General features: G+C 43.4%; 1 protein-coding gene across 1 annotated transcript; it reads left to right on the top strand.

The window, feature by feature from the left end:
• Positions 1–1,011: 1,011 nt before the first annotated feature.
• EXOG (exo/endonuclease G) lies at positions 1,012–20,390 on the top strand. The gene is made up of 6 exons (XM_072329259.1): positions 1,012–1,226; positions 1,494–1,643; positions 3,420–3,559; positions 4,890–4,966; positions 7,750–7,864; positions 18,464–20,390. The coding sequence occupies exons 1-6, from the start codon at positions 1,022–1,024 to the stop codon at positions 18,923–18,925; spliced, it is 1,149 nt and encodes a 382-aa protein (XP_072185360.1). The 5' UTR covers positions 1,012–1,021; the 3' UTR covers positions 18,926–20,390.
• The last annotated feature ends 5,014 nt before the right edge of the window (positions 20,391–25,404 follow it).

Below are 25,404 nucleotides of genomic sequence, written 5' to 3' on the forward strand. Positions count from 1 at the left end.
TGTGCATGCTAAGTTGTTCCAATAGCAAGCCCAGTCGTTCAGCTACAGCTGGCAGTGATGGGAGCTAAGCTCAATGCCAGGACTTTGTATTCTAGCGTCTTCTCTCCTGCTAGCTCTCAGCAAAAGGCAAGCATTGGAGCTGAGACTGGAGCAGAGCTTCTGTTCATCACCTCTGGGCATCCAAGAAGTTTGAGTTAGACAGAGGGTGTCTAGATCTCAAAAAACATTGTAAGATGTCATTAAAAACGGAGCTTCTTAACGTTCTCCCAGCGTGGTGAGTTATGTAACTCCCAAAACATGAGGCAGAAAGGTATGACGCTTCCAATGGAAGCACAGCTGGCCTTCACTCAGCATAAGAAAGGCACGGAGCTGTTTTGGTGTGGGTTCAGAGGAGGCCATAAGGGTGCTCACAAGAACACCTGTGCTATGAAGGAAGTTTGGGGGAGCTGGGCTTGTTTAACATGGAGAAGACAAGGCCTCATTGCAGCCTTCCACTACTTGAAGGGAGTTGATAAAACAGGAGTGGGAGCAACTTTTTACATGGTCTGATAGCAACAGGACAAGGGGGAATGGCATTAAACAAAAAGAGGGGAAATTTGGGTTAGATATCAGGGGGAAATGCTTCACTCGAGGGGCAGCAAGGCACTGCTGTCAATAGGGGTAGGTGCTCGGGGCCAGGCTGGGCAGCCTGAGCAGTGGGCAGGCAGCACACAGCAGGGGTTGGAACTGGGTGGGTTTCAAGGCCCTTTCCAACCAAACCATTCTATGATCCTTCAGGCAAGCGATGGTGGGAGGTCCTAGCTGTCATATATTAGTGGTTTCCATTGCTAAACTGATCTTTTTTTCTGGCTTCTTTTTTTTTGGCTTCTTGGGATGAGCTGCTGGTAGTAGAGGAAAACCTAGCACTAATCTGTTTAATTTCCTGCTGCGTTACTCCTCTGCGTTATTTACAGCTCTCTAGGAACTCCCTTTTAAACTCGTTACCGGCGCGCTGCTGTGGTGGAGTTGAGCTGACGCTGCCATGGCGGGCAGACAGAGGGCGCTGCAGCCCAGCACCGCCTTCCTCCGTCCCTCCATCATGGCGGCCGTGCCCCGCCACCGCCGCTTCCTGGGCGGCTTCATCTGTGGGGCAGCGGCGGGTGCCGCCGCGTCGTGCTGGGCGGCGTGGCGGCTCCTCCGGAGCCAGAGCCAAGCGGAGCCGAGCTCCGAGCGAGCCCTGCCCGAGGGTAAGAGCTGTGGGCTGAAGGGAGCCCGCAGCGCTCATCTCGGAGCGGCCTTCCCCGGCTGGTGGGGCTCACCGTCCCTTGGAGGCGTTGCAGAGCCGTGGGGATGTGGCACCGAGGGGACGTGGGTGCGGTGGGGTGGGTTTGTGTTATTCTGGAAGTAATTTCAAGCAGTTTCCTGTACAGCACGTTTATAACCACGGAGATGCATCCCTTCCTGTCCCATTTCTGTTCATCTTTGCATCAGTTTCTGTTTACTTTTCTCCTTAGAGCCAGTAGAAGAGTCTCTGCTGGAAAAATACGGATTCCCTGAAGCTGGGACAGAGACCAGGTGTTACACAAATCACGCGCTGTCTTATGACCAGGCAAAACGGGTGCCTAGATGGGTGATTGAACATATTTCAAAGCAGAAGATGCTGGGTACGTGGGTCTTTATTTCTTTTCATTTATGGTGCCTGGAATGAGATTTGCCCGTGGTGGGCCCATGAATATGCTGGGAGGAATAAAAAACCTGTAGGGATCTCTGGATATGGATTTTTCTGCTCGCTCGGAATCCTACAAGAGGCAGTGGACCTGTGTGTCAGCTACTTTACAGTGTTAAGGTTGATGTTGATAGTGAAATTAAAAGCGATATGGCACTTTGTTTGCTTGTTTGCATCTGATTCAGACCTGTGAAGTTCAGTCTTGTTGCTGCAGTCCACAGCATTGCTCTCTCTTCCTTAGCGCATGTAATTAGTTCAGTGGGCCAGTCTGTGCCAGCTGAGGTAGTGCCCCGCATGAGTCAATGCCTGTAATAGCTAGGCAGCTTTGTCTACAGGTCTTAAAGAGGTTTGCTTAGAATGGAAAGAAGAGATGAATGTGTGTTTGAGATGAAAATGGAGTAGAGGGCATCAACAGCTACAATTGTTCAGAGCCAGATAATGCATACCTACTCCCTGCAGTCATTACCTACTTCCCTGCAGTTCTGCTGTGTTTTCTTATGTGCATTATCTAATACGCTCTGCCTCGTTCTTTATGCAAGACAAATGCTCAGTGATTTTTGCTGTCAGAGCTGAATGAAATATGAATGGCGTGCAGTCATTATAAATTAAGTTTATTGCATTAGTTCGGTTTTTATGCAGCAGATATTAATAATGGAGATAACTGTGTGATTGTAAAATGTTTTATGAAAGCTGTAGCTCTCTAAATATATCTTAATCATTGTCTTCAAATTACCTTTCAAAATTAAAATGGTGATCCTGAAAATATTTATGGCCACCCCCTAAGTAGCATCGATTCCACTTCTTTCTGAGAAGAAAGCAGTAATTCCAGGCTTACTTTCAAGTGGGACTTAGAATTGTTCAAATGCTTTCCTAGTGATCAGGTGCAGCAAACAGCAAATTGAAGTTAAACATCTCGAGGCGTTCAGCTCAAGATTTATATTTGATAACTATTGAAACTGAGATTCGAGGCATAACTCGATGTTGTGTTTGCCAGAAAATCATTGTGTTTTTAGATTATATGATGGGGAGAGGAAAGAAAAAAAAAAGAGAGAGAGAGGAGTGAGAGCTCCTTCCTTCTATCTCAAAAGATAGATGGCATCAAATGGCTCGGGCATAGTCATCTTTATGCATTTCATCCAGATATCTGGAGAGGCATCACAGGAATCCTGGAGAGGAATAGGAGAGCTCTTCACTTAGTTCTATACATGCGAAGAAGAAATAACAATGTTCTTTTGAGTGGGCTAATTTCTTTTGCCAGCTGTAATTGTCTTGAAACACAGCCATTTTAATTTCCAGGCTAGACTTGGAAGAAGAAGAGATGCTTGTAGTTTGTTCAGACATTAAAATGGAACTGGTGAGGGTCTGTGTGTCTTCGTGGTCCCAAAGAGAGTTTCTGTACTGGTTTATATCTTTAACGGTCTTACCTTTAGCATTCATCTGCCTTTATGGTAAGGCTAAAATATTATGCTTTTGTTTATCTCTGTAAAGCAGAAAGCATGTTAGTGAGTCTGCATTAGGGAAAATAGGGAAGAGCTGTGGCGAGGAATGTAGAACCGGAGCAGGGATCCGTGAGCAGATTCCTTCTCTTCTGTGTTTGAGGAGAAAAAATACTTCATTTAGAATCAGTTCAATGGGTTGAGTCCTTAAATGTGGGTGGTTTGGGGAGATGTTTGTTGTTAACCTAATGATAACAATTGTGTGTGCTATTCCTTAGGCAACGCAGACCGAAGGCACTGTAAATTCCGACCAGATCCTAACATCCCTCTGATGTTCAGTGCTGTCAATGAAGACTACCTTGGGAGTGGGTGGTCACGAGGACACATGGCACCAGCAGGAGATAACAAATTTTCAACAGTAGGAATTTTGTATTATTATTTTTTTAAAACTGTGGGGTTTCTTAGAAGTGATGCATCATGTTCTGTTTGTTGTGAGATGGAATATGGTCTCTTTGTTGATACACAGATGTCAACTTAGACTCTACTTGACCTGAGTGCTGTAGGATGCTCTCAGAGTACTTTGGGTGTCTAAATTGAGTGCCCTAATTGTCCTGTGTTGCCACACCTCTCTGCATTGAATCAGACCTAGGTTAGCATGTCTGGCAGAGGTGATACATGTCTCGTACTGTATAGTGTTGAACAAGTCTCCTAGTCCTCTTGAATGTCTCATTGTCAGTGTAACTAAGGTGAGAACATTCACCAGCCAAACCACAAAAGTATCCTCTGAAGCTCAGGTAAAAGGGAGACACGGAGAGATGACTTCATTCTGCCCAACAGGTGTTGAAGCATTTAAGACTAGATTGGGCAATGCAAATGTACCGCTAAGTACAATCCCACATTGACAAAAGGATTGACTGGATGATTTACGAAGCTTTTTCCTTTCTGGCAGTGTGCACGAGGTAAATTAGAACCTTCTTTTGCCATAGTTCTTTCAGTCTATAGAATGTCTTCACCTGCCATTTGTTTGAGTTGTAAGAAAGGCATGCCCTAATGCCTTGGCTGCCGAACAAAGCAACTTGGATTTATTGGGTCCTCTTGTGAAATGTGCCTAATGCAGGCAATTTGTCAATTAAGTAGCAGTTTGAATTTGTATTTCTGCTCTGCACTCTGGGGCACAGCGACAGCTCAGTGGCATTGGGTTGGATGAAAGAACCACTCGTTTTATTCCTCCTGGAAGTGTCCTTGTGTGGTTATTTGTGATACCTGGGGTTTCTAGCAGGTGAGCTAAGTGGGCAGGATGATCCTCCTCTTGCTTTGACGTGCACTGACATAATACAGTCTTCCCAATACGAGCAGTGTTATAAAACCCTAATTCCACAGTTCAATCAGTGCAGATAGAGTTTGCCTGTTACTCTAAGCAATTCTGTCAGCCCCTTTGCTTGGATGAAGAAGTATCTGAAAAACATTGACAAGCATATAGAACCTATGAAGATTTTAGGTTAAGGTTTTGGATTGTTTTCTCCCATATTTTCTTGTGTGTGTGTAGCTGTTGGACCCCCTTACTTTGCACTTAAGTTATGCACCTGTTAATCCAAATCTGTTTTTCTAGATATTCTGACTTAGGTTTTTTTATGTTGATATTGTTAAGAATGAACTACATAGAAAAGGTTTGTGATCCAGAAGCTTCTGAGATGTATTTACAGCTCAGGTGTTTCAATGAAATGATACTACTTTCTTTCTTTACGCAGAGAGCGATGGCTGAAACGTTTTATCTCTCTAACATTGTGCCTCAGAACTATGAAAATAATGCTGGATTTTGGAACAGGTGAGAAGTTAATGAGAACTAAGCGAAAAGCGTCAGGCCGAAATGTTGCATTTATAAAGCTTCCTCATGTCAAAGTATTTTAAAGCATTTTATGGGCTATCTATAGAGATCTCTGTGTATTCAGAATCCAATTTATTCTGTCTGATGTGGGTAAAGTTACCTGACTTAACTTCTGTGTCCTTAAGGAAAGCTCAGTAAAAGTGAAGAAGGGGTTTAGCTGTTTAGATCTAGTTTTAATCTCTCTCCCCTCCCTGCCCCCCAAAAAGGAGCACTTCCATTTTCAGAGTACAAGGACAGCTCAGGTGTTTCTTAGAATGCTGGCTTCCAAGGGGAGGTTCTCTGCATCTTGTGAATGCTGGCTGGATCAGCTTTGAGGTGAAGTGAGTGAAAGATAAATATTACTTTTCTTTGTGTAAGTTTTTTATTCTTCCCCAGAGCAGGAAAAAAAACACCCCACACTAATAGAACTAGAAGTCATTCTGTGCTTCTCGTGTAGGACATAGGAAGAGAAGACTTGGAAACAGGAGAGGAAAGCAATGAATTTTACAAGGTTTGCACAAGGGAAGGTTAGCAAAACTATGTGCAGCATTGTACTAGAAGTCTATTAAAAATGCATCATCATTCAACAACGCACTGCATTCTGATTTTACAAGAATGCATATAAAATCATATGAGGCATTCAGTAAGGTTATACTATTTTTATAGACAAATAAAATGCAATAACATTTTAAGAGATGTTTTTGTATTATTTTAACATCCCGAGTATTTGAGCATTACATTTCCTTATTCCAAAGCTACGTGTTTGAACCAGTTTAGGACTGGAATCGCTCTTTATTTCTCTTAAGCAGAATCGGTGCCTGGTCAGGAAATAATGGGGAGCATTTCAGAATTGCCCCTGGCACTGTCAGCCCCACAATTTAAGCTGCTGTTATCTCTTTCTGCCAACATCAGTGCCTTATCCCCGCAGTTTTAATCCACAAAACAGGCATTCCTGCCATTTGTTTTGCCAGTTGCTCTTTTTAATGCTGTGTGGTTTTAAGAATATTTTGTGCCATGTGTTGTATTCTTCCTGGCTTTAGTATGTCTTTCCTTTCTCTATTCTTAATTCCTTGCTTCTAGAATTGTCTTCTGAGGTGCAGACAGCTTAGTTTAAGTCTGTTGCTTTTTGAAGTGGTGTTTGCCCTTCAGCCATGTGTTTTTGCTGCTTTTCCCCATTCCAGCTCTGATTCTTCTCTGAGCCTATGGTGAGTTGACTCTATTTACTAACCCAGTTAAGCTGAATCACGTTTGGTTGGTTACCTTTCTACAAGATCAGTAGATAGGATCAGCTGAAGAGATGAATGCCACAGCAAACGTGCAAGATGTTGCAGGACTGTTCAGGTGGGGCAGGCAAGGGGGGAAGTGTGAAAGGAGGGAGAGCAGGACTGTGTCTTTCAGGAAGCTATCAGATAGTAAGCTGTTAAATTCATTTGATGATGTGGTCTAACTGCACCTTAGTGTTCACTCCTCATTCTTTTCTTACCAATAGGGAGATTTCTTTCTATTGTGGTGTTTCACTTTTATTTTCTGTCTTGAGTGCATTTTTATATCACTGACAGAGATATCTGATCTCTGTCCCTGTTGCTGCTAGCAGCAGCCTGTTTCCTTGTTGCATTTATTCCCTTTCTTCCCTTATTCCGGGTGGTGTTTGTATTGCCACGTGGTCAGGCAGCCAGGAGAGCTGGGTGTTTGGAAGCAAAGCTGATGACAGCAGAAAAAACGTAGCTTGTGGTCAGTGCATTTGCTTATCACTGTTTGGCAGCTCAGTGTCACCAAGGAAGGAACGTCTCATTCCTGTTCGTTCTGCTTTGTGTGAGTTCAGTTAACTTACTGTCTGGTTTTACTTAGTTATGAACAGATGAGGACTTCTGAAGGTGACCCAAGTGACACGTACGAAGAACAGGAGGGAGAAGGAGATGAAACTCTCTTAATGTGACTTCTGTAGTGTTTGGGATGTTAGATCAAAGAGAGGCTATAGCCTCCCATTTTGCAAAATACAGGTGTGATCCAGAAACACCTCTTTATTTGGAGGAGTATTTTATTCTGTAAATTATAATATAAATTAGCTGCTTTAGAAAATGAAAACAATGTTACTATTTCAGGAGAAACCACTTAATTTTTAACCATTTTTATGCAAGGAGCATTAAGTAGACTTAGCAAAAAATGTCAGGTCAGAGTTTTCATAAGTTCTTTGGAGTGGGTCCAGAGGAGGGCCACTAAGATGATCAGAGGGCTGGAGCACCTCTCCTGTGAGGAGATGTTGAGGGAACTGGGCTTGTTTAGCTTGGAGAAGGTTCCAGGGAGACCTCATTGAGGTCTTCCAGTATTTGAGGGGAGCGTATAAACAGGAGGGGGTACGACTGTTTACAAGGGTGGACAGGGATAGGACAAGGGGGAATGGTTTTAAACTGAGACAGAGGAAGTTAGGAGGAAATTTTTCACACAGAGGGTGGTCACGCACTGGAACAAGTTGTCCAAGGAGGTTGTGGATGCCCCATCCCTGCAGGCATTCAAGGCCAGGCTGGATGTGGCTCTGGGCAGCCTGGTCTGGTAGTTGGTGACCCTGCACATAGTGGGGGGTTGAAACCAGATGATCATTGTGGTCCTTTTCAACCCCGGCCAGTCTATAATTCTACAGGAAGAACTGTTGCGGGACATTGATTCCTTGGGGGCATCACAGCAATGCAGTAATGTGGTAGAACCATTTGAACTAAGAATCTCATGGTTTAACAAATGTGTTTCAGGATGGAAATGTATTGTCGGGAATTGACGGAAAGATTTGAGGATGTTTGGGTGGTTTCTGGACCTCTGACCTTGCCTCAAACAAGTAATGATGGAAAGAAGAGTGTTACATACCAGGTAGGTATGTGTGCTGCTGGGTTAGCAGCAATTACATGATGCATGTGCTCCACTAAGGACAGTTTCAAAAGCAGCCACTTGTTAATACTCCATACACATCGCTTTAAATCTCAGTTGCAGAGACCCATCTAAGAATATCAGCATCAATTACAAGACCTCATTCATTTGGGAAGCATTAGGTGAATACGGTGTAACTGCTGATGGTACCTTCCCATTTTTATTACTTGCTTTGAATACTCTGAAGGTTTGCATTTCATCATGCATGGGCTCTAGAAACCATTGCTGACAAACAGGAGAGGCTATCATGTTGATAGGTGAATTTATTGTTACTTGTCTTGATTTAGTCTTTATAAGGATGTGTTCACGCATCTGAAGAGTCTGAGCATAGTAAGGTTTTAAAAGGACCTTACTACATTCTTCTGCCCCTACTGTAATGACATATTATTGTTGTTTTCAGTTGCTAGATGCTAGCTTGCATAATGCAAATAATAAATACAGTATTTTGCACCTCTTGAACAAACACTTTGCCTTGAAAATAAGTATTCAGATTAACAGCAGCCTCAGCTTGCAAGTGATACATTTGTCCAGCCCATTTCCTAAGGAGCAATGAATGAGGCTGCTTCTGTTAAAAAAAAACAAAGAGAAAAAAAGCAAAAAACAACAACCCTGTTTCAGAGGCATGTGAGAGTTGCAAAAGGACGAGATGTTGATATTTTAATGCTGGCTTGTTCAGCTCTAAGATTTAGGCACTCTTTCTCTACTGTAAATGTACAGCTGATTTCTGTTTGACTGAGCATGGAACATGGTTGGGAAAGAATCTAATTTTTAATGCTCCCTTTTAGGTTTTTCTTTCTTTAAAAGCTATCCCATATATCACCCACACATCTGTAACCTTGACTGTGATGAAATCACAGCTTTTTTTTGTTTTGTTTTGTTGCTGTGTTTGTTTTTTTTGTCTGGCTTGCTTGTTTGTTTCTCAGCCAGTCATGTGTTACGCACATAAAAGTACAGTGGTGATAATGCATCTTTTTCATACCTGGTGGCAGTTCCAAACTTCAGCTCTTGCTTTAGCCGCGTGAGGAAGGTGACAAATGTGCTCACTGTCAGGTGGATAAATAAGTAGTAGTTAGGGGATGTGTCCAGTGTCATGTATTAAGTTAGTGGCAAAGCTGACTTCAGTCTGGCTTAAGTTCCTCGCCACCTAAAGTAGAGAAGGCTGATTTTGCTGCTGCCTACGATACTTAGCAGTCCTCGACCTTGTCTGCGCGTGTTGGTTGTCAGTTCCTTCTATAATGTGCTTAATTAACCAGTGCAGTAGAGAACTGTCCATATTCAATCATTTTCTTTGGGTTTTGGCCTTGTTTTTCTACTGCTGTTGAAAGATGCATCAGTGCACAAAGGAGCTGAAGTGAGTACTGGTAACAGAGTGAGGTACATGGCAAAAGCACAGGAGGAGATGTTCTCTTTCAGCAACACTGAGCTGAGCATTCGGCTGACTGTTGCATGGAATTATACCCTAAGAATTCCCCAGACTTGTGCAGAACTTGCTGGATTCATCTCCCTTGTAGTTGTCAGGGTTTTTATCTTTAAAAATGCATATTAGTGTTAGATTGAGATGAAAATCCTGGGCTGACTTGGAAATGTTATAGCAGAAAATGATTTTCCAGGAAGCGGTTGAATCATCTATCAACAGCACCTATTTACTTATTCGATTTAATCTTGGTCATCTTTCTCTAATTTTTCTCTGGAGAAGGTGTTTACTTAGGTTACATTCTCTGAAAAACGATCGTGGCTCTACATTTGGGCTTTGAAATGTGAATGTTAGTGTTCTGCAGGTAAAAAGAAGGGCAAGCACTACATCTTACTGCCTTTATTCATAGTAACTCGATAGTAGGATACTGTGATAGCAGTGGCACAAAATGTCCGTGCCGCTTTGATTATCGTACCGTTCCGTTCTTGTCTTCATCATCTCTGGGTTTGATGACAAAACTGATCTTTTATGAATGTTTTATCAGTTTCGGTTTTAATATAAACTACGAAGCGAAGTTCAGTGTGGAATTGAAATCGGTGGAATGATCAGATTTGTGTTTTCATTTCACCATTTGGCCGCATTCATAAATCCTTCAGTCATCTCCCGGGGGTGAAATTCATTCCTTAGATTGATTTGTGTTTGAGCAGTATTTAAGAACAGATAATGCTGTCCACAGGTGGAAAAGTGCTATGTTGAATTTTTTTGGGGGGAGGGTGTTATGTGTATGTGTATGTGTGGGGTGTTCTTTTAAAGACCCCATTATTTGAGCTGGACCCTCTTGGAGTACCCTCCTAAGTATGAATAAACACGGACTGAGAATGGTTTTGTTACTTTGGAAGTTCCTTTGTTTGACATGGGAGTTCTCTTTTAGGATGAGCTCAGGGTGGAAAGGTATGGGGTTTTTTTTCCCCTTTCTGTATCATCACACGCTCTTAGAAGAGCAAACATAACCTGTCAAAGCATTGGAGGGAAGTTCTTTTCAAGCATATCTGAGGTGTAATTGTCATTGATTTTGGTAGTCTGCCCCAAAACAAGAACCTTTGAGTGTTTCAACACAATTGGAAGGGGACGTAGCTCATAGGAGTGAACTGTGTTAGGTTTAAACAAATGACTTAGTAAAGGAAGGCTTTTAGTCCTCATTCTTTCAGCTTATGAAGCTGATGGTGGGAAGGTGTCCTTTCTCTTTGTGTGTGCTGTTTAACGAAAGTGCTGTGGTATACGTGAAAGCACTGAAATTCACAACATATAATCTGTCGATGTAACTGAAGGCTGAGCTCGTTTCTGATGTTTCTCTCCTCCTTCAGGACCAGACTTGTGGAAAAAGGAAAACTGCAGTGAATGTGTCTGCATTGATTTGTTTCAGATCCTCTGTTCAATCGCAGTTTCCTTGTTTTTGGCTAAAGAAGTGAGGAAATATGTATCCGTGGCTTTACAGGCTGGTGTTTTTCTCATCAGACATCCAAAAAGGTTATTTTTAGATCACTATAGAGGAAAAACAGAGCATCGGTCATGGCATTGTTCCCAGTTCCTGCTTGGACTCTGGTACCATTTGCTGTTTAATTCCAGAAAGGGAATTAACCTTGAACTCCATAGATGCCAGCGTTGTTCTATCTATTGGCTGAACTTGCTGTATCCTCAGATATGTTCTGTCATTTCATCTGTCATTTCATCTGTCTCCAGCAGTGGCTTTTATTGCGTAGAGTAGATTGATGACCGTGCTTGGTATCTGAGAAATACATTTTTGAGTATATATGTAAAATAGAATGCCAACAGGAAAAATCTGTTCTGTGTCATTGCAGAGGCAGATGCAGGTTTTCTGTCTTTGTCCAGATCAAATCAAAATGACAGCGTCTCATTTTATACGTTCCCCATTGACTGTCGCTTCAGTGATTTTTCTCTGTCAGCAGATTTGGAGATTGAAATACAGATTCTGCAGTAATTCTACTGGGTCGTGCTCAACTCCTTACCCTTTTCTCCCCTTGCGCCTTCATAGTAAACATTAAGAAAGGTTTTGCAATGCTTGACAAGGTGAAGTACCATTTATATGTTTATATTTACTGTTTGAAGAAGACATTTTCTTCTACTTTTCAGTGATACCCTGAGCTCATGTTAGTTTTCATAATGGAATAACTGCTTTCCTGGGCTGGACAGGGGGGTTGCACAGCAGCTTTACCAGAAGGTACACTTACTTGTCACCTATTGCTGTGGCAAATAAGTCCCTGGGAAACACAGTGCTCCTCTCCAACAGAAAATGGCACTTAGGGTTTTCCCTAGTCAAGAAGTAGCTGAGATTGTCTCCTAGCTGACATAGCATGAGAGAAGCAGTTTTTGTTAAAGGTGGAAACAAGCCTGGGGACTGTTGCCATTTGTTGGCTGCTCTAAATGGACTCAGGGCTACGCAGACCCCTTATGGATGTAGACCTGGTACACACATCCCATAAAATCAGAGGCCTGGATCTTGGGTCAGCTAATGTCAGTGACTAGAGCTCACTCAACCCTAAATTTAGACATGATGTACAAGTGAAAATAATAGACACTGGGTTAAGATGGGAGGAGCAGAGACACCAAAGGCAGGGTAGATTTACGGGGTTGCTTTCATTTACCACTGTAACCCTCCTGAAGGTTCTTTGGTTATAGGAATTGTGGTGTTAGGGGCTGTAGTGGGCTAGGTATTACTTCACGTTAGGTGTAACCCACATGGATTGTGTGGGAGCAGTAGTCTGTCATCATGTAAATATGGCATTGGAATGCCTATACACTCTATTTAAAAAGGAAGTAGAGATGAATTTTAGTGCTGTTATTAGGCACAGCTTTTCTTTTCTTTACAATCTCTTGTCTCTTTTTTGTCCTTTCTTTTTGAGATTGCTGAGTGATTTGGCAGTGGCAGTCGGAGCAGCCATAACAAGTTTTCCTGAAATGCACACATTTGAGGAACTTGGCTGTGAATTTCTCTAACAGTTTGTTAATGTGGTTTTTTTTATCTGCATTTTCTGTATTACTGGGGCTGCTTTCATACCTCTCCTCAGTGCTATCTGATGAAGTTCCGTCACATATTGAGGAAAAAACACTATCAACAGAATCAGTGCAGCCTAACACAAATCCAGAATGAATCAGAGTGAAGGCAGTTAATGCTGCAGCAACAATCAACTAAGCAGAATTGTGCTGATAGCAAAGGATTTTTATTTTATATTGCCTGATAGTCAATCTGTGTCTATGCAGAATTTAATAGCAAACTTTAGTAAAGCTCCTGTTTGTCAAACCTGAGGTGGTATCAGCAGCAGTGATGCTCCATTGCTTGGTCCGTATCATGCCATAAGTTACAGCTGAAACAAAGCAGAGCTTTATTCAGAGAGATCTGCAGTTTTGTTTTGAGCAAGAGGAATGATGCCCTTGGAATTTTTACTTGAAGAAATGTGAGGGAATCTTAATTTTGTTAATGGCCAGATGCTGTGTTCTGTGGGGAATTGAGTGCTTGCTTGTTTCCAGTCTTGTAGTAATGGTGGCTTTGTTCTAAACTCTGGTTATTAAGCAGAGAGGTGGGGGGGGGGGGGGGGGGGGGGGAGAAAGCAGTTACTGGAGTGCAGAGGGAATTTTTGGAGCTATCACTTTAATGCATTTGATGTTGGGATTCTCTGATGCAACGTCTTCCATGTGTGCTGGCAGTTAAATCATGATTGAATGTGATTTCTGTTTACCGGGTTCTACAGGAATCTCAGATAATTGCCAGCCCAGTGCTGGCGCTCGCTGATAAAAGACAAATCCCTTTGGCTAATTTTCTTCGTGGCTGATTTTCATTCTGTAGTCACTAGGTGGCAAAATACGACTTTGAAATTCATGAGTCCTTTCTTTTAAAAGAAGATAGCTGCCCAGAGTGGTGAGAAACCTGTAACAAGTGCAGTGTGAAAGGAAAATAAGGTAACTTTTGTTTTAATATTCGGAATAAGAGCCACAGTTCTGCTATTCTTATAAGTATTTGACTATTATGCTGTTTGTGTAAAATGGAATTTACTTTCCCATAAAACCCAAACTATCATTTTTAGGGACTGCTTCTTCCTGTCTGATTGCCCCCATGAAAGTGACATTATTTAACGCCATAAGCTTAAATGGTGTCATTGGCAAATGGCTTCATTCTTCATCGTGTTACCTTAGCACTTTGCAAATAGCAGGTTTTGTCCTCCTTCCCGTTTGAAAAACACATCCTACAGGCATAAACAGTTAAATGATCTGGTCAAAATTGTGCAGAAAGCCAGTCTGAGGAAGAATCCCCATCAAGAGACTTAACTATGAGGTTGAATTTACCAAAGCTTACTGAATTCTCTCTGTTCTGAGAGAAATCTTGTTCCTTCTGTCCTTATATTTGTCCCTGTGAGCTCCTTAAGCCTGTAGAACATCTAACCAACATGTTCCTTGTTTTAGCAATGTGCAAACATCTCCAGATGTCAGGAATTGCATGCATTTTAATAGCCCATTCTTGTGACCACTGTCCACACTTAATTGGGAATAACATCGAGCATAACAAATTTTTACCCACTTGCGGAATGTTAGTAATAAAAAAGAAAGAAGCACCATGCCAAATATGACATTATCATAGTGTTGCAGTGTTAGATGACACCAGTCCAGTGGGAGAGCTTCAGCCAACACGAGATCACCAAGGAAAACAAGAGCAAAGCAAAACCAAAGGGAATGAGCAGAGTGTGGCTCCAAGAGGTCAGAACAATAAACAAATAGCAAACCCTGGCCATTCTGTGATTAAAGTTTTGCAGGAATAAAGAAAACTCTCCCTGTGGCCTGTTCTCAGTGTGAAGTAAAAGCATGTGGGACAGCAGTGATTTTCAATATGCCATAGCTGTGTTTTTCTAGGCTGTATGTATTTGGTGTTTTTGAATCATGTATACTATTAAGAAAAACTGTTCTTTTCCAGCTGGAACAGATAGATGTTGTGGGCATTGATTGCTGAAAAATCATGTGCTGCCTGTGGGTAAGCAGGCACAAATGAAAGTCAACATCTGTACATGGGCAATCTTAAACTATTTTCTCTTCTGTTACAATAGGGGCATATGTTCTCTGCCTGTTTGGCATGCATCAAGATAAATGAGTGGTGTAGGTCAAGGAAGTGATTCAGACCACTGTAGATGGGTAGGAAAATCCTCTAGGTGGCAATAGGAAATGATTTGTTGAGTTTGTTTTTCTTAACTGTTGCTTCAGCTGCAAACTTCACATCTCCAGAATCACGCTGTTGGGCTGTGTATGGGGGACTTCTCTGTACTCTTCTGCACCTTCTGTGTCTACTCCAGTAGAAAAGCAGATAGTGATTTATTGCAGTGCATGGTGATGTAAATACTGCTGTGTGCTCGGCATCTATTTTAACAGGAATCATTAGCAACATAGGTTATTGGTGATGCATTCTGCGTGAAGTTCACTTAAATGTTGACCTTCCGGAAAAAGAAACCAACCAACACAATTATTCTTTGTCAGGCATCCTCTGTTTTCCTTCCTTGATGGTATCCCCTACCAGCAGGACGTGCTGGGGGCAGATTTAAACCCATTTGGGTAAGGGAAGGATGCCATTGTGGACTCCAGCCTTTGGCAGACTGGAATTTGTCTTAATCACTCTAGCAGTATTAGAACTTAGCAAAATAATGGCAGGAGTAGATTATTGCTATTCAGAGGATTGGGATAAAGCCTGTACACTATTTAAATTTTATTTAAATTCTCAAAGGAGAACTTGCATGGAACTGAAGTAGTACATAAATTACATATATGGCCATTGCCTGTGTACAGCAGAGTTGTATTTAGAGCTGCTTTTCTCCAAAGGCCAACCCTTCCTTTTTCTCAAACTAGTTCTCTTCCGTTCTTTTCTTCCTTTCTTCATATGCTGTGCATAAATGTGCATTATTTTGCATAGAATATATATATTTGCATAATATTACATAAGCATAGGGTCTGTTTTCCCTTAACACCTACTCCAGGCATTCAGCATTTCCATTTCATACCTAAGTATTCTGTGTACGACTCTATTAATTCCCCAGCCTTTCTATCCACCCACTCAGTCCTCAGACTCAATCCCCTGTTCCCTCTGCTAGTTCACTCAACACACACTCACCTGTTTGTTTTACATGTGCCACATATCCCCTAATTGGAGACACTCGCTGTAGCTCCATCTGCATGTTCTCCCTTCCTCTTGTCTTTTATGCGACAGAAGATGCTGGTTTGCATATGTGAGGTGTTGAGAGGGGAAGAGGGGGTAGCTAAGGAGGACCTAGGATGTATACACGTATTCATAGTCAGGGGGAAAAAGAAGCATGTGGGAGCCCTGGCAGTGCCACACTACACAGGGGTGCTGCTGAGGAGTAGGTGGTTGGCCCAGGGAAGCCTGGGGAGCAGGGTTTAACCTGTGTGCTCTCTTCTCCCAGGGAGCTGCAGAAGCTTCAGGGAACAGTGCAACTGAATACAGCCTCTTTCTTCTCCCCTGCCCTGCCCTGGGAGTGAGCAGCAGGTGGGAGTGTAGCACAGGCTCTACCAGCTTCAGGGAGAGAAAAGAAACCCCTGCCTTCAGCAGCATCACCCACTGCCTGTTCTTGGGTGAATAGGGAAAAACGAATCCCCTCCTCCTCACCCCCCTTGGGGCTTTTCATGCTGCTTAGTTCCCTTCTTCCCACCCCCAGTACATCACATGTACCCCCCCCCCCCCCCCCAGTTTGAATGCCAGTGCTCTCAAGTAAGTTACACACCAGCACCATTCATTTTTACAATTGTTTTAACCTACCAGGTATAACAGTGGGTTGATGCTGAATTTTCAGTGTATTTTAAAATTACCAGTACGTCAGTCAGTTTTGATTACTTATGCAGTTGATCCTGAGGAGCTGTAACCCTGGTTTCACCCACACTGAATGCTAAATGCAGAGTGCTTTGACACTCAGGAGTTCTCATTTCCCTATCAAGACATCTGTCGTTGTTGAAAAGGAGAGTAGCTTTGGCATAAGGCATTTATTTATTGCTTACCAGTTTCAGTGGCTGTTACATGTCTAAGCAGAGCTTTATTTAGGAAAAGCAAGATGATTGCTGTACAAAAGTATAAGCTACAGCAGTGCTGTTAAACAGCCTCGTATAGGGAAGTGGGGAGGAATGCTCTGTTTTTGGTAACAGAGTAAAGGAAATCTTAAGAGTATATTTGCCAGAGATGACGATAGTGAAGTTACTACTATGAGAGTATACGAGTCATGGAGTAAACACACTTAGGGGTTTGTCCTTCTTCTGAAGGTTCTTTCTCCAGTTTCAACCCAATTAGATTTCAGGAGCTGTCAGTTGTAGAACTGGCAGCAGAGGTAGGAGACACTTCGTGCACTAAAAGAATTAACAGTTGGAGTAGACTGAAGGAAACTTTTCAGTCCCACAGGCAAATTTCAGCTTTAAAAATGCATTACCTTTTACAGAAGTGCTGAACGCTTTCAAAACGAAGCGTGCATGGAAAGTGTTTCTTCTGGGTTTGAGTTATCCTGAATCCAAATGGACGGAGCACGTCTGAACTGATATACCAGCATAGTTTGCAAAGTGCTTTCAATTATTGTGATAGATTCTGGCAGTGAAATAAATTCCTGCTTTCCCTGAAATAGCATTTTAATTGTACCTAACAAAAGTTGTCACAAGAATAAGCAGCTTTTGCTCTTGCAAGTGTTGCAAATAGTACCATATTATGGGATTGCATTTAAAAACACAGTGCCTTTGTAGTTCTTGTAGAGAGCCTGCATCTTTTTCTTCTGTTGCCTTTGGAAGAAGTGAAGTGTTTAGAAAGATGATTGTACAGAAGGGTTATGCAAAGCTGAAACTTGCCATGTGTGAGCCTGTTGTACTTTATCAGCATAGCAGAATCCGTTCAGCAATACTGCAGAGGGGGGGGGGGGGGAAAGCCCAATACAGTGCATGTAAGTCTGCTGGAAAAAATTACATTTGTCATCAATATGTGTATTCCTTTGGACTATTGAGTCAGAGTGGGGTATATGCATTGTAGATATGTGAGTTCGTAGCAGGTTTCATGTGAATTCCAAGTCCTCGTCATCTCTTGTTGCTTCAGTTAAATTTCTGAATCCTGGTGTGTGTGACGCAGCAGGAAATCCAAGATGTGCAAGCCCTTACATTGAATCAGAGTGAAATGTGGGAGAAAAAGATGCATCGCATTAAGCATTTGCTTTGAATAGATTCTTCTCTTCCAATGTACATTGACAAAGTACATTCAGTATGTATATCCAGGCGCTCTCAAAACAATACTTTTTTAGGTAATGTAGCTGTTCAATACAACCTGTGTAAGGATTATAGAGGGACAAAAGGAAGAAGGTAAGCTGGAGTTGACTTGAAATGGGTGTTTAAAAAGTGCGTGACTTGGAGCTGACAGATCAGGAATTTGAAGTAAAACATATAGAGCCTTTGTTACTAAAAACAGCACTCAAAGTGTTAACGATGTGATGCAGTATGACAGGAACCTCGGCCATCCCTTTGTGTCGGTTACACTTACAGATTTGCACCAGAGGATTAAGGAGCTGGTGGTCTTGGCTGACCCCCTGTTTCCAAATATGCTTTTCGGATTCGGTTCCAGTTCGGTTTCATCTATAACTGAAGTTGCTCTGGTCTGCAGCTGAACGGAATAATTAAACTGAACTGATTTCTTCTACCAGATCTTCCAAATATATAGACAAAGGTTGGATAACCTTTTGGCCTTTTGTCTGCACTGTTTTTACCAGTACAATGGGAGGTCAGTAGTGTTACGTGACGGGCTGAGAACCTTCTGGGAATGTCTTCTGCCATCAGTGGCCAAATGGCCCTGCAATGAACCATTCTCTGCCCAGTTTCTGCTTGAAAAAGTGATTCAGATTTGGAACAGCTAGCTCAGTTCTGACCAGCTGGATGAGAAGTCGCAGTGAAATTGTGCTTTCCATCTCATCTGGTCTCACAGTGTTACATGTGATTTCGGTGTGTAGTTAGGCCTTATGACTCCTTTTGAAAGGTGGTTGCATTGGTCTCGTGTCTTTTTCTTCCCCCTTGACTGATTAGATCTGTATCTTTTCTTTTGACAGGTAATTGGAAAGGATGATGTGGCAGTGCCATCCCACCTCTACAAGGTGATCCTCGCCCGGCGGACCCGAACATCCACGGAGCCTTTGGCACTGGGGGCTTTTGTGGTGCCAAATGATCCCATAGGCTTCAGTCACCAGCTGACTGAATTCCAGGTCAATATTGAAGATCTGGAAAAAATGTCTGGTTTGGTTTTCTTCCCCCAAGTGGACAAAACTAAAGATGTTAAAGATATCTGTGAGGTGGACACCTGTAAACTGATGGGATTCAAGGAGTTTACATTGTACATTGTTACCCGAAAAGTACAGAACGCCCGGACGTTGCACCGGTTGGAAAAAGCCATGTCAGAGTTAAAGGAGGCAGGAATTGAGCCTGATGAGTATCTTCTAAAGCTTCACAAGAAGAAGGAGGAAGAATTACAGCAGGAAAAACAAATAACAGCTAGAGAGGGGAAGGCTGGCTGAGTACTTGGTTAGGAAGATGCTTTTTATGTACTTTGAGGGGGGAGCCAAGGCAAAACCATGGCTTTATAAATTACCCTTTTCTGAATTAGGAAAACAATAAAGAAACATTTGGGTGTTGTTGGATTTGGAATAATGTTCATTCTTGTGTAACGTGATGCCCGCACGTGGTTTTGCTGCAGTATTTAGATGTGGGAAATGAAAATGACCCCTTTCTGGCATGAATGGATTACAGGCACCTCCAGAAAAGGCTTTGTGCTATTTTCCAAGCCAGACGTCAGACTTGGGGGCTGTATGGAATCCCTTCTAGGAATACAATAAAAATAGATGGTAGACACCTTGGGAGTATAACTGGAACGTGTCTGAATGTAATTCAGCCAGCAATTGTCTTTCAGTGCGATGCTATGGAAACGGTAGTTTCTGGAAGTTTGTAAATTAAATCAATTAAGAAATATTTTATTTAACTTTCAACAGAGGCTTGTAAGGCATAATCTGAATCTCTTGCAATCTTTATATAGTTGTGGCATACAAAACAGATTGTCCCTTACCTCTCCTGACCTCACATTGTGTGAATGCTTCAGCATGCCAGTAGCTGTCAGCGGTTGTCATTTGCAGTGGGCTTCTTCCATTCATGCATAGCCCTCCAAATTAAAACAAAAGACAAAGAAAACCCAGAACAATTAGCACAGAATTTACACTGTAGGTTATATCTTCAGGAATTAATCTAAGCCCGTTGTTTCACTTTCATCACTAAGTTTGGATAAATGTGTGTTGTTTATTGTTTGAGAGGTGAATGCTGCTCTCTTTTGGTTTGTGGTGGTCACTCACTGTCTTGTATGCATCTTCAGACATAAATCAGCATCCTATGGGATTGCCTGGAAGGGAAGTGTGAAAGCTGGCAATATTATTTGCTCATGGTAAGAATCTATATGGGAAGAAACTTTTCATAGTTCTAAAGGTGAGAACTGACGGCTTTTGAGGAGGATCTTGTACTGGGTAGATTGGGTTGTTTTCATGCAATATGAATCGGGAGCATTATTTGGATGTTGTGAATCACTGATGTGGATGTTCTAAGAACAGTCTTGTTTCCTTTGTCTCAGCTCAGAGCACAACCCAAAAGCAGATCGCTTTAGAACATGAATATGGTTCCCATGATACTTTCGTGTTTGCAAAGAACACTTTCACAAAATCCAGACATTTTAAAACCAGGAGAGCATTCCTAGCTAAGGCTATCTTAAAAGCTTGCTACCCACATAAATTGGAGAAAAATGGGGTAAAATCCACAGAAAACATTAGCTCGTTTCAACTTTAGCCCTTCCTCTTGCATTGCACAACCTAGATGTCAGTGTATGTTGCCTGGTGTCGGCCTCTATGGAACAGGAACTTGGTCATTGCTTTTTGCTTTGTCTTTCTTTTTGCCGTGTTATCCATGTTACTTACAGTTTTAATTAAACCTTCCTGCTTCCTCTTTGTCATTCATTTTTTTTCAGCTGAGAGGACAGATGCCCAAACACTCCCAGGTGCAGCTGAAGACAGATCTTCGTACTTCAGATATGTGTCCATCCACAACAAAAACCTGTTGTTGGTAAGGCACTCCCTATCTTCCCACTACAGCAGCAGAAGCGCCAAGGGTGACTCACCTGATGGAGGCCAGCAAATGGAGAGCAGCTGCTCCCTAACAGTGCCTCCTTGGGCTTTCTTTGCCCCACTGAATTTCTGCAAGGCCCATTTGCCATAGTTGTCATACCAGGTGAGCCATCTCCACAAGAAACTGCTTCAAGATCCTTCATGAGTGGTGCTTGTGTCCCTGTACAACTTGTGTATTTGTTCTTGCTTGCATCTGTAGTCACAGTATGAACCTTCTGATGCACCTAAGCACCAGGAGTCCCTGAAATGGACTTTGTTCCTCTTTGTTCCTCTGCTGCTTCAGTGTGTTTGTTCCTAAATCTGAATAAGCTGACTAGCAAGGGAAGCTGACAACCAGTCTGGCCATGCCCCGATATGGTAATTTTGTGATGTTCCATTGTCTGCCTACTCCTGATTGTTGCTGCTAGACTTGAATCAGAGTGGAAGTGGTGTTGAACAGGACAGTGATGTCTGTAATATCACAGTGAGAGCTGCTGCTGTACCCAGGGGCTCTCAGCTCCTGCCTTCACCCCATTTCAGGGCTGCTCACGCTGCAGTCAGTCCCAACTCAGTGCGCTTTTGGGCTTTGGCCTTTTGGTGGCAGGCTGCTTCTGCAATGTCAGCCTGGGTGGCCAGAAATAGGAATCGAGAATCTCTGGCCCATGATAACAGTCTTTCTGCTTGTGATACTGAGATACCCGTTTAAAATGAATTGTTTCAAGTGTTGTACTGACCTCAGGACAGTATGGAGCTAATCATTTTTCCTGGACAAGGGTTTTGGCAGTAGTGTTTGAAAGTGCCTTTAGGTTGACCAGCCAAATAGTGTATCTGCAGAAGAGATGATTTTGAGTCCAGCTGCTTCATGAATCTCTTGCAAGGTGAGGATTTAGCCCTGCAGTGCTTCTACTCTGCATCCCTTAATGAGTTTTCAGTTGTGCTCTTGATTTTTGTGTGTTCAGCTCACTTTGGAGCACTGTTTTGTGATTTTCAGTTTGCACAACAGTGGAAAAAATGAGTCTCATTTGTTAGTTGTGCTGTGCCGACTCATGGGGAAACACTCCCTGTCCTGAGAAAAGTAATATGTGTATTAGATACGGCAGGCAACAGCTGAAAGGGGAGAACCTACATACCCAGAAACTTGAGGGTTTTGTTCATGAAAGGGTTTCTGAGGTGTTGCAGCACCCAAATTTGCGTCCTGTCCATCACTGGAATCATCTCCCCTGATGGTTGGGTGACCTGTCGAACAAGTGGCAATGTATCAATAGCAAAGCCTGGGATGTGTAGAAGCTGCCAACTTGTCCAGCAGTGAGTTCACGGGCACTGAGTTTCACAGAGGTTTTGTTGCTCACGAGCCTTTTTGTGGTATTGGTTTTCGTGGGGAAATGATCCCGTAGAGGCCCTTCTGGCAGTACACCACCCAGCTGAGATGGTGGTTGGGATTGGGCAGAGAGGATGAAGCCAAGCTCGTGTCAGTTGTGCCCAGTGCCAGGATAAAAGGCAGTGGGCACAAACTGGAGCACAGGAGGGTCTGCCTGAACACCAGGCAGCACTGTTGCTCTATGTGTGTGTGCTGAAGCCTCAGAGAGCTGTGGGCTCCCCTCCTTGGAGATGTCCAAAAGCTGCCAGGACATAGAGCTGGGAACCCTGCACTAACATGGCCCTGGTGGGACCAGATGGACCCAGAAGTCCTGCTAACATCACCCAGTCTGTGGTGCTGCGTTTTAACCGGTTGGAAGTAAACCCCAAATCCTTCCTTGCCCATCCTGTCCCCGTGTGTTTGTTACCTGGCAGTGAATGAAACTCGGGAGGAATTATGTATAAACCCCGAAGTATTCCTGCTAGTAGCCTGGCTCAGTGGGGAACCGAAGAGCAATTTTGCTGTTATTTTTGAATGTTGAATTGTCTTCTCCTGCAGTCACACAGGAAAAGCTTTTCTCACCATGCAGCGAAGCAGATCAGCAATCGGCGGCCTTGTGGGAAATGTTCCTTTTTTTTTTTCTGATTCAGGTCCATCTAATCAGCTCCACCTACGCAGTGGCGGTAGAGCCAGTTCTCTCACATCCTAACAGCTATCTGCCTGTGCAGTTAATGGCTTATCTGCTTTTGCCATGGCTTGGAAGAGAAGGCTGAACAAGAGCTGGAAGTATTTGCTTAAAATATCAGAAGCGTTTCTGTGGATGCTCTGAGGTGGATGCTACAAGCATCCCTCCCTCCCTCCCCCTTCCTGTGCTGTAAAATATTACAGAGCAATTGGCCGTTCCCGCCGTGCCCTTCAAACAGGGCAGGTTTCCCACCCGCCATGTGAAAAATTAATGACTGTGGCAACATAGTGTTCCCAAAATACCCACTTTGAGGAGCTGAATGTGAGGCTTTTGATGCTGGCTGGAAGGGCTGGTGGTTGGCCTCCCAGCTTCCCTGCTGGCGCTTCAGCGGTTGAGGACAGAAGTGGAAAGTGGAATGAAGTGCTTCCAGCTCTGCTTAAGAAACAGAGTGGAGACGGTTGGGTGATCGCAAAGGTAAGTTTGGTTGTTGCCAAGAATAACTATTTTCTAAGAGAACAAATAACAGACCCTTGCATACCTTCTCAAGCAGCTTTCAGCAGCTGATGGGGCAAGGATTGGCATCAAGCTTGGCTGGAGCTGGAAGCAGCATCCCTCCTGATGCTGCTCATAGTCCCAAGATGGAAGGGACACGTAAGGATTATTGAGTCCAACTCCTGTCTCCGCACAGGACCATGCAAAAATCGGGTCATAATAGAATCATAGAATGTCCTGTCTTGGAAGGGACCCATGAGGATCATTGAGTCCAACAGTGCCAAGTTCCATCCCAGATGCACCCTTCTAGAGTAGACCAGCCTATCTCCTTGACTGTGAGCCAGGCAGCTTGGATCAGGCCATCTAGCATCCCTGTGATCTCCCGTAGATGGGTTGGTGTTTGTGACTTCCTCACTGGGAATGCAATACTGCAGAAAAGTCACAAAAGTTGAAGGAAGAGCAAATGAGAGCCCCGTGTCTCAGTATGATTAAAATCACACATGGATTCTACTTAGTATCGCAGAACCATAGAATAGCTTGAGTTGCAAGAGACCTGAAAGATCATTGAGCTCCAATTATTTGCCATGGGCAGGGCTGCCCCCCACTGGCTCAGGCTGCCCAAGGCCTCATCCAATCTGGCCTTGAATGTCCCCAGGGATGGGGCACCCACTTCTCTCTGGGCAGCAGTGCCAGTGCCTCACCATCCCTATGATCTCCCTCACCCTCCATACACACAGCTGCCTCTTGGCTTTGTTCTCACCCTGCTGTGCTCCCCCTCTGTCGGAAGCTGCCATCACCAAAGTGAGCGCCTTGCTCTCACTAATAGCAAAGTAATCAATTTGAGTCACTGTATACATTAGTAATGACCATGTAATTCTAGTGCAAATTAGGTTTGGGCAGGCTGTGAAGCCTGAGACATCTCGTCTTCCTGAGCAGAGCTTGGATTTACAGTCCTCTGGGGAAGGCCGTGGTGAACACCCCCCCGCCCCCTCGCAAATCCTTCCTTGATTGGATACAGTATGGTTGTCTGATTAAAATTGTGCAGTGGTTCAGAAAATGATTTTCAGCCAGTGCTTCACAGTAAATTACATTTTTTTCTATCTTTCTTTCTTTTTTCTTCCCGGACAACAAATTTTTACCTCGAGGACAGACGGATGCTGAAATGCAAAGTTCAAGAGAGGCAGTGAGATGAGCAGGGAAAGAGGGCAAGGGAAGCACGATGGTGGTGGCTGCCTGCTGTGGGCCACCTACGGTATGCAGATGTGAACCTCCCATGAGCCCTAAGACTTTGGCTCCTGTATTGATGCCACCCATTCAAAACCCATCATTTTCCTTTCTTTTTCCATTAAAGTTTGCTGGTGTCATGAGTGGGTGAGTTGCATGAAGATGTCCCAGGGACTCATGTTTTCCATCTTAGCATCCTAATGACACGTTGGCATTAGGATGCTAAGGTCTAACCCGTGCTGGTTTGTACATCCTTAGCACTTCTGATGTTCTATATGGGGAGAGCTCCCTCCCTCTTGTATTGGGGGTTTAGCAGGAAGGATGTAGCAAAGCCTACATGAATCTCCCACATCTTTTTGTATCAGAAATTATGTAGCCAGCAGGAGCAGGAAGGTGATCATCCCTCTGTGTTGGCAATGGTGAAGCTGCACCTCAATCACTGTGTTCAGTGTTGGGCCCCTCGCTACAAGAAGACATTAAGGTCCTGGAGCGTGCCCGGAGAAGGGCAATGGAGCTATAAGGGGTCTGGAGCACAAGCGTGATGGGGAGCTGCTTTGAATGTGACACTGGTGCTGATGAGTGTCTCACTTTCTATGCATTTAAGTCTCATGGAACAGCGAGGTGTAAAACCCAGTCTTCCCTCATGGATTTTCACAGCCCTTGAACCCACCCAACTGATGCCAATCCAGAGAAAGGCACTGGGCATCCAGCACTGGATCCTGTCACTCACCTGGCACCATATGAGCCTGTCTCCAAGCAGCCCCCATCCCATAGCAGAGGGCTAGGAGGTAGGATAAGGAATAACAGCAACATCATAATGACCAATTTAAATGTTTGAGAAGGAGCTGGTGGAGAAGAGGAGCAAGGATTTTTAAGTTAGAGATGAGTAACTTATTGGCTGTGGGTCCCTGTGTGTATTGAAGTGTATTTGAATGTGTGCTAAGGCATTTCATCTCAGTGGTGGTCACATGCTGAGCTGAAGATCTGCATTTAAGGTCCTTTCCTTTTCCTAGAGGAACTCCAACAGCCTGCAATGAGTATAACGTACACTGTATTTATGTGTATGTCTGTGCTCAAATAAATGTAAAACTGATTTCC

The sequence above is a fragment of the Excalfactoria chinensis genome, chromosome 2 (genome assembly GCF_039878825.1).
Source record: "Excalfactoria chinensis isolate bCotChi1 chromosome 2, bCotChi1.hap2, whole genome shotgun sequence".
Lineage (NCBI taxonomy): Eukaryota > Metazoa > Chordata > Aves > Galliformes > Phasianidae > Excalfactoria > Excalfactoria chinensis.

Bases quoted from the DNA above. Each gene is read 5' to 3' on its own strand.
- EXOG (XM_072329259.1), top strand. From the start codon at position 1,022: ATGGCGGGCAGACAGAGGGCGCTGCAGCCCAGCACCGCCTTCCTCCGT. The intron at 1,227-1,493 runs GTAAGAGCTGTG...TTTTCTCCTTAG, and splicing joins CGAGCGAGCCCTGCCCGAGG to AGCCAGTAGAAGAGTCTCTG. The intron at 4,967-7,749 runs GTGAGAAGTTAA...AATGTGTTTCAG, and splicing joins AATGCTGGATTTTGGAACAG to GATGGAAATGTATTGTCGGG.